Raw genomic sequence first — 13,522 nt, forward strand, 5'->3', positions numbered from 1 at the left:
TTTCTTTCTTCAAGCTAACTACTTGCTCCTCTGACACCAATCCTACCCAGTTCCTCAGCTCTATCTCCACTGCAGTCATCCCTTCCATCTGTCACATCCTCAATCTATCACTTTCCACTATTACTGTTCCTGCTGCTTTCAAACATGCTGTGATCACATCACTCACCTAAAAACCCTTACTAGACCCTCACCCTACCTGTCATGCTAACTAACATCCTATCTCCCTCCTCTCTTTTGCTTCCAAACTACTTGAATATGTTGTTCACCACCACTGTCTTGATTTCTTTCATCTGAAGCCATTCTTAATGCACTTCAGTCTGGTTTTCACTCTCTACATTCCACAGAAACAGCCCTTGCTAAAGGCTCCAATAACATGTTTATGGATAAAACCAAAGGCCTTTACTTAGTCCTTATCCTCCTTGACCCATCTGATGCTTTTGACACTTTTGATCACCACCTACTCCTTGATACTCTGACCTCACTTGGATTTCAGGACTCTGTCCTGTTTTGGTTCTCTTCTTACTTCTTCCATGGCACTTTTAGTGTTTCCTCTGCTGGATCATCTTCTATTGCTTTCCCACTATTAGTTGGTGTGCCTCAGGGTTCTTCCCTGGCTCCTCTGCCCTTCTCTCTGTATACTAATTCCCTTGGTGCTCTGATTTCTTCTCATGCATTTCAAGAGAGATAGCAATCTTTATGCTGATGATTCCCAAATTTACCGCTCTACACCAGATATTTCATCAGCAATCCAGCCCCAGATCTCAGCCTGCTTGTCTGATATTGCTGCCTGGATGTCCCACTACCACTTTAAACTCAAAATGGCCAAAACAGAGCTCCTTAATTTCTCACCAAACCCACTTCCACTCTTCCTTTCTCTATTTCCGTGGATAACACTGTAATCCTCCAGTCCCCTCAACCCATAACATTGGAGTCATCTTCAACTACTCGCTCTCCTTCTGTACACATATCCAAATCACTGCTAAAATGATCCATTTCTTTCTCTATAATATCACCAAAATCCATCCCTTCTTTTCTGAATACATGACCAGAACTCTTATCCACTCTCATCACCTCCTGCTTAGTCTATTGCAACCTGCTCCTGACAATTCTCCCAATGAGCCATCTTTCTCCACTACAATCTAAGTAAAATTCAGCTGTGTGATTTATCTTTTGTAAAAGTCACTACTTCCATTAACCTTTCTTCTCAACTCACTTCATTGGCTCCCTATCCATTCCCGTATGCAGTTAAAGATCCTCTTCCTCACCTACAAGAGCCTTCACTCTGCAGCTTCTCACTACCTCTTCTCTCTTCTCTCTCTCTCTCTGTACCCCTCCTCATGCACTCTGCTCATCAGGCAAGTCATTCTTATTTATGCCCTTCTCCTCTACAGCCAGTTTCCGACTCTGTGCTTCCCACCAGGCTGCACCATATACTTGGAATAAACTTCCTGAGCTGGTGAGTCATGTTCTCTTTCTTTCCTTATTTAAATCCTGTCTAAAATGTGATATTCCATTTTCTAGAATAATGCACATATGAAACTCAAGAAATGAAAAGAAAGTGAGGATAGATTCAGCAGACAATAATAAGTGATCTTCAGTGAATTAAATTCTTCTCTGGATGTCCTCCTCTCATTGTTCCTGCTTCTCTTTCTGTCAAGAAGAAGTTCCACTCACCTTTACAAGTGAGTTGATAATTTTGGTGTAATGTTTAATTCTGAATTGTCATGTAAATTTCCCCTTTCCATCCTTTTTGAAGGATATCATTTGCATCAGCTGAACATATATATATATATATATATATATATATATATATAATCTGCCATGTTCTGCATTACCTGCTGTTAAATTATTAACAAGAACATAAGCTATGCCACACTGGGTCAGTCCAAAGGTTCATCAAGCCAAGTAACCTTTTCCAATAGTGGCCAATCCAGATCACGGGTACCTGGCAGGATCCCAAAAAGTCAATAGATTCCATGCTGCTTATCCCTGTGATAAGAGGTGGATTTCCCCAACTCTCCCTTAATAATGGTTTATGGACAATGCTTCCAGGAACTTCTCAAAACCTTTTTTAAACCCAGCTATAGTAAAAGCTTTTACTACATCCTCCAGCATCGAATTCCAGAATTTAATTATGTGTTTGGTAAAAAAATATTTTCTTGTATTTGTCTAAATTGTATTGCCTAGTAACTTCATTGTGTGTCTCCTAGTCTGTACTTTTTGAAAGAATAAACAACTGGTTTGCGTTTACCCATTCTGCTTCACTCATTATTTTATAGATTTCTATCATATCTCCCTCAGCCGTCTCTTCTCCAAATTGAAGAGCTCTAACTCTTGCCTTTCTTCATAGGGGAATTTTTCCATCCCCTTTATCATTTTGGCCACCCTTCTCTATACCTGTTCTAATTCTGCTACTTCTTTTTTGAGATGCCTAGACTAGAATTGCTCACAATACTCAAGATGCGGTCTCACCATGGAGCAATACAGAAACATTATAATATTTTCCATTCCTTTCCTAATAATTTCTAGCATTCTATTTGCTTTCTCAGCCACCACTACTTACTGAGCAGAGGATTACAACATATTATCTACAATGATGCCAAAATCCTTTTACTGGATGGTGGCTCCCAGTTTGGAACTTTGCATTGTGTGGCTATAATTTGAGTTGCTCTTCCCTATATGCATCACTTTGCACTTATCCACATTAAATGTCGTCTGCCATTCGGATGCCCAATCTCCCAGTCTCACAAGGTCCTCCTGCAAGGTCTCACAATCCTCTTGTGATTTAACAATTATAAATAATTTTGTATCATTAGCAAATCTGATCATCTCACTCATTGTTCCCATCTCTAGGCCATTTATGAATATGTTAACAAGCAGCAGTCCCAGTACAAACCACTGGGGCACTCCACTATTGACCTTTCTCCATTGAGAAAATTGACTAGCCCTATTCTCTGTTTTCTATCTTTTAACCAGTTCTCAATCCACAATAGAAGATTGCCTTCAATCCCATAACTTTCCTGCAGGCATTTTGTTTCCAGTCTTCCCTGTGGTCAGTGGTCACCTTGCTTGCTATATTTTATGTTCATTGACTTCACACTCATATATATACTCAGTTTAAAAGCCTGATTCACTAAACCTTTTCTTCTCTTCTGTGTCCATGAAAAATAAAGACTTGGTAATCAGGCCCAAAGGGTCTAGTATGCAGCTTTTTAACTATTAGCTATTTGTCACATTTTTATTTGTAATCTTAAATCATTGTTTTTTCTTCTTTCCATTCCCTTTGCTTTGTATCAGTTTTATCTGATTCCTCTGAGTTCTTTTCCATTATGGTGCTTTCTCTTTTCCGCACTCGATTTTCTAGAATTGTTTTCTGCTAGAAATTAAACTAGCCACATTATGACATTACATGCCTTTATTCAATCAATGTTACTCTATTATTTCATAAACTTCTCTTTTCATTGTGGCAAAGGTCACAATGCTGATTAAGGAGAACTAAAATTAGGTCAACATCACAGTTTCAGTAGTTCAGAAGGTGATTTCTATCCTAGGAAAACTATTAACTTCAGTTCCCATGATGCACAGTGGGTTCAAATCCCAGCTTCTTATGGGTTCAAAGGCTTACTCTGCTGCCACTCATTATTACTAACTGGAAAGCCATCCAGTTTACCTAAAGGTTAGGAGCCCACACAGTCTGAGAGAATCCAGATGCCCATGCTGTGAATCTTATCTCAGTCTGGAAGCTCACCCTGACTCAGTTTTGGACCATAGTGTTTCTTCAGCTCTAACCATGAAAAATTCTAACCATTGCTGTTGCAATGAGACGAGGAATACATCAAGAGGGAAAGCAAAAAGTGCACTGAAGCAAATGGGAAGTTAGGGTTAGCAGTTACTGCATCAAAGGCAAGAATTTTCAGTGAATACCACAACCAGATTTAGTTTTCAAATAATTCAGAATGAGTATTCATTAGATGTATTAGCATACATATGTTTATTTATTTTGATTTATAGTCCTCTTTTCAGACATTTCAAAGCAGATTATATTCAGGTACTGTTGATATGTTCTAAGAACAAGGTAAATTTGCATGCCCTAAAAGCCAGACCTTTTTGTATTCTTTAGTCCAGAGTTGAGTATCCCTGATGAAAGACAATGCTTGGGGAAAGAAAGCTTTAAATATGTTCAGAAAGATGTGAAGGGGGAAGAAGGAGATTGAGTGAACTGAGATAGGATATGAGTGAAAGCGAATTCATGGAGAGAAATGTGAAGGGCGTGAAGACAGTGAACACATTCAAAGGAATGTGAAAAAAAGGAGGCAGTGAGTACATTGAGAAAGATGTGAGTTGGGTGGGTAACTGGAGCATGCATTGAGGAGGAGTGAGGTAGTGGAAGAAAGTGAGTGTCTAGGAAGACAATTAGGGAAGCAGTGTGTTCAGGGTTATGTAGGTGGAGAGAAGGCAATGAATGCACTGTGAATGTAGAGAGAAAAAAATCAGAGAGTGTGTTGAGGGGATGATTTTGCAGTCTGGTTATACAGATATACAGGTTGACACAATACTGACACGCTAAAAATGTTCATCCAAACTGGACACAGTCCATGTTTCATGAGAGACTGCATCAGGAAGGACAAGACAAAGATGTCGGGGGACTGATTTTCATCTATATCAGAACTGCAACCTTGCCTTTAAAGAAATATACTGCCATGCTGAAATGATTGTTGTCATGAAATCTTGCATTTACATTATTTGACTTTAACTGTCATTTGAACTTATTCTCAATAAGTATTACCAGATCTGAAGTCTATGTTCACACATTTTTGTACTTTTAAAGTTTCATTATCTATTTATTTATTTATTTGTTTGTTTTTCTATACCGATATTCGAGTGAACATCATATCGGTTTACATTAAAACTGAAGAGAAATACAAAAAAACAGGGAGGGGGAGAAGGGACAGTGAGGAAAAAAATATGCTCTGAGAAAGGGGGGGTGAAGAGTAAAAGGACAGGGAAGAAACTAACAAATGAACAGAACATTGTGGTGGACGAACGGAAGTCCATGGGCTAACAATAAGCACTATACACAATTTTGCAAAAGGTAACAAACACTATATAACAAAATATATAACAAAATTATAACAAATATTTGGAAAATATATTTGTAGTTTGGACTTTATTTCTGAGATCTATAATTAACACATGCCTGATATATTATGACACAAAGCACAATTTTTCAGATTATCTCAGTTATTATATATTTGCAAGATACAGTGAAGTAAAAAGGGCAATCCCCCAATCTTTCTGTCTGACAAAACTCAGTATGAGTAAAGATGTTGAATCTCACCGAAATGTTTTATTTTCACAGCTTCAACCATGGGGACGCTTATCTGACAGGGATCCAACCTGAAGGTTTTTACTGTCTTGGCTTTTTCCCAAAGATTCTGAAAATAAAGCTGCACTCTGTTCAACATGGCTGAAAAGGTTCCACCAGGACTGAATAGGAAGACCTCAAGGTCTACTCTTTCCCTTCCACCAGAACCAGTGGAAATCATCAGGAGCAAAGCTTGCTCAAGGAGAGTCAAAATAAATGTAGGTGGACTCAACCATGAAGTCTTATGGAGGACCTTGGATAGACTACCTAGGACAAGATTAGGGAAGCTGCGAGACTGCAATACTCATGAAACTCTTCTGGAAGTATGTGATGACTATATCCTGAACGAGAATGAGTATTTCTTTGACCGACATCCAGGCGCATTCACCTCCATTTTGAATTTCTACAGAACAGGGAAGCTACATATGATGGAAGAAATGTGCGCTCTCTCTTTTGGCCAAGAACTTGATTATTGGGGAATTGATGAGATATATTTGGAGTCCTGCTGCCAGGCAAGGTACCATCAGAAAAAAGAACAGATGAATGAAGAGCTGAGGAGGGAGGCAGAGACAATGAGAGAAAGAGAAGGGGAAGAGTTTGATAATACCTGCTGCCCAGAGAAAAGGAAAAAACTCTGGGACTTGCTGGAGAAACCCAACTCATCTGTAGCAGCAAAGGTAAGATGCAGGATATATTTCATCAACTCTGTTGAAACAGAAGTTTTGAACATGCTTCTCAAAACACACTTCACATTGACTGCATAAAGGTAGGCAAATCAAGCATTTTAAGCAAAACCAGATATCTGCATCTCAACATAAGTTTCAAAGTGATTTTCATAACTTTTTCTTTATGCTTCTTTCCTGTTTTATGTTGCCGAAAAATGAAAAAGAATTTCAGCTTCTTAAAATGCATTTTTTTTTTTATTGGACAACTATGGTTGGATTCACTAAAGTTTTTCTCCCATCCTGTGTTTATGGGAAAAGACCTTGTTGAATCAAGCCCCTAGACTCATGCATTTTTCACACATATTATAGCAGCCCTTCTCTTATAACAAGTGCTAAGAACATCAGATGAGAAATTAATTTCAGATTGCCCTGGGAAACCCCTTTTAGGCAGGTTTTTGGGTTGGATCAGAATTATTTAAGCAAAATCCTAGTAGTGTATTACAATAACAACTAGTTCTGAATTAAAATCTTTAGCTTTTTTTTTTTTCAGCCTGGTGAAATTGACAAGATGTGCTAAAAAAAATGCCAGCTGAACCTTATCTATGGTCTTTTTTGCTGTTTATGCAGAATAGTAATGCTATAAACCGTCCAGGGGCTGGTTTAGCTGTTGCTAGTGTTTATTACTATGCATGCAATTTTTGTTATCCGCTGAGAACATTGGATGATAATGGTTATAAGTAAGTAACTATGTAAATAAATAAATTTAGGGGTGCCTTGGCTATCGCAAACTATTATTACAAGGAAAATTTTAAGGCAATTCTGGGGGAAACTGTTTTTTTCATACATCATTTTAAAATATTAATAAAATAGCAAATGTTTAAAATAAAGGACAATCAAGTTCTCTAACTGTAACTTTGCAGTTGTTAAGGTAACACAAAAAACTCATCCTGTGTTAATGACTGCCATGTGCAATGTTGTCAAGAGTTATAAAGGACAGACAGAAAAGCCTCCATCTGAAAAAGTTTAGAGCCATGCAAAATGGTCAGAGATAATTGACTTGAGACTTTGGGGTAAATATTCAGCTGCTGAGAGGCTAGTTAAGGGGGTTATTTACTAAAGCTGTATAACATGCTTTAGGACCTTTTCACATGCGATATAATGCAAATTAGGGGGAAGGGAGGAGTTGGGGCGGGGGGAGGGAGAAGTCGGCCGCGGCTCTGCTGCCAGTGATAACGTGAGGAGCATTATCGTTGGCAGTAGCGCGGCGAATAACTACACCTTTTATGGTGTCGCTATTCGCTGTGAAAGGCTGCAGCTGGCCCCACCATGGCCGTTGAAATCGCACCGCCTCGGTGCGAACGGCTGTGGCCTTTCACAGGCCCGCCCACCCCCCTTCGCCCCGCCCCCTTTTTCGCAGGATTCATCATTCCACAAGGAATGATGAATCCTGCCCTAAGTTAGCTGGATATACATATCCAGATATACATATTTGGCTAACTTAAATGGGATATTCAGTAGTGCCACTGCAGTACTGAATATACCCGGATAAGTTAGAGTTAGCCAGAAATGTAGTATCCGGCTAACTTTACACCTGCCCTATGGCGCATCTAGAGGTCGCTGGTTAATGTAACCGCTCCTCCCCGGAATGCCTAGCCAGATAAGCCATTTAAATAGGCAGCTAAGCCATTTAGATGGATAATTTTCCCATTATCCATCTAAATGTTTTTTTTAATATGTACCCCTTTATCTCTGTTGCAAGAAGGATATTTAGGATAGCTCAAGGCATATTGGATTCTCCCAAGGAGATATACTCCCATGAATATTGTTTGCTCTCTATCAAATTATGCAGCATAGAGGCTATACTGAACCATGCAACAGGTAAATAGGAGCAAATCATATTATTGTTTTGGAAAGGACTGTGGTCTGACAAAAGTGAGTGTTATTTCTGCAAAATAGAAACAACCAGAGAAATGCAGAGTATGCCATGCATGTCAAAAGATTTTGTGATAGGTCAGTTAAAGATGTTGGACTGTTCAGTTGACAGTGAGAGTTTAAGCATTCTAAAACCATTCACATACTTCTGTGAAGTGTATTTGAATATCTACTATCGTTCCCTTTCAGTCTGACTCCTGCTTAAGTAGTGCAATTATTATTACCCATAGTTCCAGAAAGGATAAGTAACTAACCTCATTTGTAAAAATGAGCACATGGCAAAATCTACAAGTCTTTCTTCTTTTTTGTTCTCCCCTACTACTGAATTCTATTTGTCATCAGCATTGTTGCTTTGTCAATCAGACGGTGCATATATTTACATTCTTTACATGCTATTTAATTGGTTGGTGGACATGGTGTTATTCCTAAGTCATGCTATTCATGGATGCTCAAACAATATTTGTGCAAAGAAAAGGAAAACTGCATGGGGACCAAGGCTTTTCCTAATATTTGATGCTATCCTGGGGAAGCCCCCCTGAAGCTTCAGCTCCTCAAAAGACAGTATTAATTGTCAGTAATTGCTTTATCTTTGACAAGATATTTCTTTAATGGTACTTTTTTTTTTTTAATGCAAAAGTCCTAGCAATCAATAGTTGTATTTCTATTAAGGATAAATATGCAGGCTTCTTTTTTAGTTAATTGAAAAAGTATTGTTAGTTTATTGCTAGATGATTTGTTGCACCTCCCGAGGAAGGATAAATATAATGAACTTCATTATCTTTCCTAATTTAAGAATGCCTTTCTTGAAGGCATTTTTACCTTGCTAAATAATACATTTTAAATTTTAGTTAATTTCTTCATGCTGCCTGTGAGTGATTGTTGCTTTTACTTTTGTGAGAATTCAGAGTTGCTTTCATTAGTTCTTGTGAATTGTCATGGCTCGGCGTTTTTTCCTCCATTATCTGCAACTTATTTCACCATATAGAAAAAGAGCATCATTCTTATTTTGATATGTACCTTAAAAACTTGTGTTTCTTATAGATTTAGTCCATGTGCGGTTCAGAGAACTCTTTCTATCCCCCACTTCCTCCCATGCACATGTGCTTGTGCCTGTCATTTTTCTAGTGGATGGCACAGAAGAGTACATTAAATACATAAAAATAACATCTACTGCAATTCAGCATTAGTTAAGCACAGAGACAAAATAAAACATACGTAGGAGAATGTTAACATTTTAAATTTTGCACTTAAACATGGAAATGCATGGCAGGACTATAGCTGTTGATGTAAAATTTGCAGAGGGCTTTCGCTACCCATCCTTTTATGAACACTAGCAGATGGTAATCGTGGCATTCACTGTCTGTCTGTTCTGGAGGTACCAACTCTCCCATAACCAAAATTATTTCTTCTTGCACTAAAATGCTGACTGATGGAAATGCAATGCTGATCCCAAACCCAGGAGCACCACCTTCTCGGTATAACACAGTGAAATGTATTCCTACAATGAAATGATAAGAAATGTTTAATCATCTGCGTATTGTATGTATGACTGGCATTTATGTAATAGTACCAGCTGTCCAGAAAGAAATGTTTAGTCAATTTTCAGCTTGTACAGTATGTTCCAGCCGAATATTTCAGGGGAGCTGGTAAGGGGATATGTTGAAAGTACCCATGCGGATACTTTCCAAATAGCACCCGTAAACATCTGATTTTAATCTGAATGTGTCCTTCATGATACGGACACCTAATTTTCTTCTTTGGCACTGACTGTGGTCAACATTAATTCCTTTAAAGGAAATTGTTTGAATTTTGCCCACTAATAATGGAATAACCGTAGTAATATTCTATCTATACTAAACCTTTTACTGTTTTGCCATTAGACATCACATCAAGAAGCACAATGCATTAGTTGCTTTTGCTCTAAAACCTTGTTTACCTGACTGCTCATTCAGTTTAAATTCCAAATAGTTTTCTCATGAGACTCGGTACCATCTAACTACTGATTCAGCTATTTTGGAGACCTTAAATTTATTTATAATAAATATGAAAGAACAGGTTCGGTGCAGAGCTTTCCTGCTTTGAACGCGTCTCCTCATCGCAAGGCTGCTTTGCATCATCTGATATATTTATCTGTGGTGCTCACAGCCCTTGACAAGCTGAGCCTGCTGCAGTTAAGTGCTAAGGCTTTCATGAAATGTTCAGTCATTTAGAAACCACTATGTTTCAATATCTGCTGTTAAGTATTAGCAAGATAGCTGTGAAAAAGTTCTCCAGGCAGGAGCATTTCCTTTGCCCTGGAGCAGAGGTAAAAACCATAAAGAACAAGTTAATGTGTCTGTGCCCGGGCACACACTGAACTATCCCTAAATTAATTGGATGTCTGCTGATCTCAGATGCACCTAAATTACCTTCTCTGCTGTTTCATTTTAGATTTTTCTTTTCATCTTATTTCACTCCTCGTCCTGTTCACAAACAAAAAAAAAAAAAAGGAAACTACCCTAGGACTAAATTGGATTCATGTCCTGTTGTCTGCACGCATCCCTGAAATGCATTCCAAATTTCAATTCACAACATGCAACTTGATATTATTTATTCCTGGGTGGGATTAGGCACTTCATGAATAACGCGAGTTACAAATGTGTGCTGAAGGGCGAGCGCATGTTTTCTTTATTCTCATGCTAAAAAAAAAAAAAGAGACAACTCCCAATATAGAGGGACAGTAATTTTCAAACTGGTGCGCAGGCACACATTTATGCGCATATGTCAGCCTGCGCCCAGGGACGCGGCTATTTTGTAACTTGCATGCATATACGGCGCAGGTTATAAAATAGCCTGGCCAGGTGCACATATGCACAAGTCCCGCTTCTAAGGCGTAACTTGGGGGATTTTAAAAGGGGCGCCTGCCCACGCCATTCCCAGTTTACCAAGTTTGTCCACCAGATTGCCCAGTTAACAGATAGGTCCTTCAACCCCTCTGGTTTGACAGCCTACACTCCCCCAGTTACCCCTTTGAACCCCTTTTATTTTATGACTTCCGCGTCATCCATAGCAGAAGTAAAGTTATGCGGCAGGGGACCTCAGTGCATTCCCGGGCCTGTGAGTATTTCACGCGTAACTCTTGGCCAAGCCCCAAAGCACCCATGCCCTGCCCAGACCACGCTCATGTACTGCCCCTTTTTGGAAACGTCTGAGATAAGTGCGCCATCGCATTTACAAGCGTATATGGGCACTTTTTAAAATACGGTCGGTGTGCATAAGCCCGACCTCATCGCACATCCCCTAACTGATGCTCACACCGGGCTTTTAAAATTCACCTTTAAGTTAATAGTATGCTAAAATTAAAGTTTAAAAAGTGGGCTAATCCAAAAGTGTGCACACCAAGACACAACTTATAGCACAAACCTTCTTTTCTGTACAGAAAACATATTGGGGTAGATTTAAAAAAAAAAAAACAAAAAACACGCACGCGCGCATCCATGCGCGCATGCTACCCGGCGCATGCACATGGATGCGCGATTTTATAACGCGCGCGACATAAAATCCAAGGCGGCGCGCATAAGGGGGGGATGAAAAATGCAATTTACGCATGGCGACGAGCTCAGGCCTCCCCCAGTTCCCTCCCAGTCTGCTTCAATTAAGGAGTGGACTGGGAGGGAACTTTCCTACGCCCGTGCCCATACTCCCCTCCTCTTCCTCTGTCCTCTCCGACCCCTGGAAATGCCCTACCTTATTTTTTTTTCTTTGTTTTAGAACTTACACCAGCTCCTGAGTTGGCGTAAGTTGGGCGTGCCGGCAGGTTCTCGGCGCGTGACCCCCCCCCCCCCCAGCACAGCAGCAATTGCCACTGTACCGGCTGCCTCCAGCTCCGCCCTGCCCCGCCCCCGGACCACCCCTTTTATTCGGCTTGGCTCTTGAGCGCGTAATGAGGGTTACGCAGGCCGGTCATTTAAAATCGGGCCGATTATGTGCAATAATCATTTCTACTGTGTATCCACAATTGACAACAGGATAATTAAGAGATCTTCATAGACAAGCGGTATAAATTTGCTTAGCAATGCTCTAACACTATTTACTTTTATTTTCTTGGAATGCTAAAGTGCTTATTATCCACTGAATTAAAATGTAATCATTGACCTCACATTGTTACTTTGTAGAAACAAAAAATTTTGAGGTGTTGCAAATAAAATTTAACAAAAAACCAAGGAGAGCCATTATATCCCCCCAAAAAATGTGAACCACAAAAACAAAAAGGAGGGGAATATCACAGTCTCATGAACTCAGCTGATTTCTATTCAGAAGTAAGGTTTAGTGAAACATCGGCTGTGTTGGGCTATGAGTTTATGGGTATAAGACTGTTTAGTTTCATATTTGATGAATGATTTACTTGCACTCCAAATTTTTTTTTTTCAAAAAAATAACTTGTTTGATTTGGTTATTGAAAGACAATTTTTTATAAGGTGAATGATCGAACAGTCTGGATGACCAGTTCATTGAAGGCCACATCATCTTGCCTGCAGACACCTTACTTATGAATGGAAATCAGCTGGGTTCATGAGATTGTGACATTACCTTCCTTTTTATATAATATTTAACCTCATATAAAGAGAAAACGAGCACTTTTCTTTTTGCCAAATCTGGTATTAGAAGTCCCTTCTTAAATGAAGAAAATTTTGGACTGCATGCCCAACACGTAACATGTTTTGTTTCTTCCTCAGGGGTGTTTTTGGCACCAAATTAAGGAGCCTCATGTCACTACTCAATTGGTTTTACCATGTTAAATGTGCTCCCAAATTCACATCCGTGTGTCATGAAGGACATTTTCAGATTAAAATCAGAAATTTATGGGTGCCATTTGGAAAGCATACACAAGGGTACTTTCAAGATATTCCCCAACCTGCTTCCCTGAAATATTCAGCTGGAATATAAAGGTGAATTTTAAAAGCCTGACACGCGCCAAAACCAGATACGCAAATAGGTTGGGCCTGCTTGCTCTGAGCAGATTTTAAAAGCTGCCCGAGTACATATATATCTCCAACTGTGCACACAAATGGAAAGTTCCAGAAAAGGGAATTGTCTGAGAGGGGCATGGGTGGGCATTGTCTGAGAGGGGCATGGGTGTTCCTGGATTTCACATTGACATCTGCGTGTAAATACTTATGTGCACACTGGGGTCCTCTGCTGCGTAACTTTACTTCTGCTACGGATGGTGTGTAGGTCATAAAACAAAAAAACTAAACAGATCAGCGGGGTTTTAAGGGTCAATGCTAACAGTGGGGAAGGAGGGCTATTAAACTAGGGGGGATTGGAAGTCCTATCCCTTAACTGGACGAACTGGGAATGAACTGGGAAAACAGGCTAAGACATCGGCGCGTGTGTCTTTTAAAAGTCCCCCACTTACATGCTAAAAGCGGAATTTGCATGCACAAGCTTGCATCCACTTAAAATGGCGTACACAAATAGCATGGTCAGGCTATTTTATAACGTGCACATATACATGCATATGTTATAAAATGGCCACATCCCTGGGCGCGGGTCATTGAGCGCGCACACATGTGCACCC

At 39.6% G+C, this 13,522-nt stretch overlaps 1 protein-coding gene across 2 annotated transcripts in view; it reads left to right on the top strand.

Annotated features, from left to right (window-relative positions):
• KCNB2 (potassium voltage-gated channel subfamily B member 2) overlaps positions 1-13,522 on the top strand; it is a 440,763-nt gene that overhangs the window by 25,833 nt on the left and 401,408 nt on the right. For both annotated transcript variants that reach the window (XM_029591464.1, XM_029591462.1), the window contains exon 2: positions 5,360-6,042. In XM_029591464.1, the coding sequence (XP_029447324.1) occupies positions 5,464-6,042 (579 nt within the window). In that variant the 5' untranslated portion in view covers positions 5,360-5,463. The remainder of the gene's footprint in view (positions 1-5,359; positions 6,043-13,522) is intronic.

The sequence above is a fragment of the Rhinatrema bivittatum genome, chromosome 2 (assembly GCF_901001135.1).
Source record: "Rhinatrema bivittatum chromosome 2, aRhiBiv1.1, whole genome shotgun sequence".
Lineage (NCBI taxonomy): Eukaryota > Metazoa > Chordata > Amphibia > Gymnophiona > Rhinatrematidae > Rhinatrema > Rhinatrema bivittatum.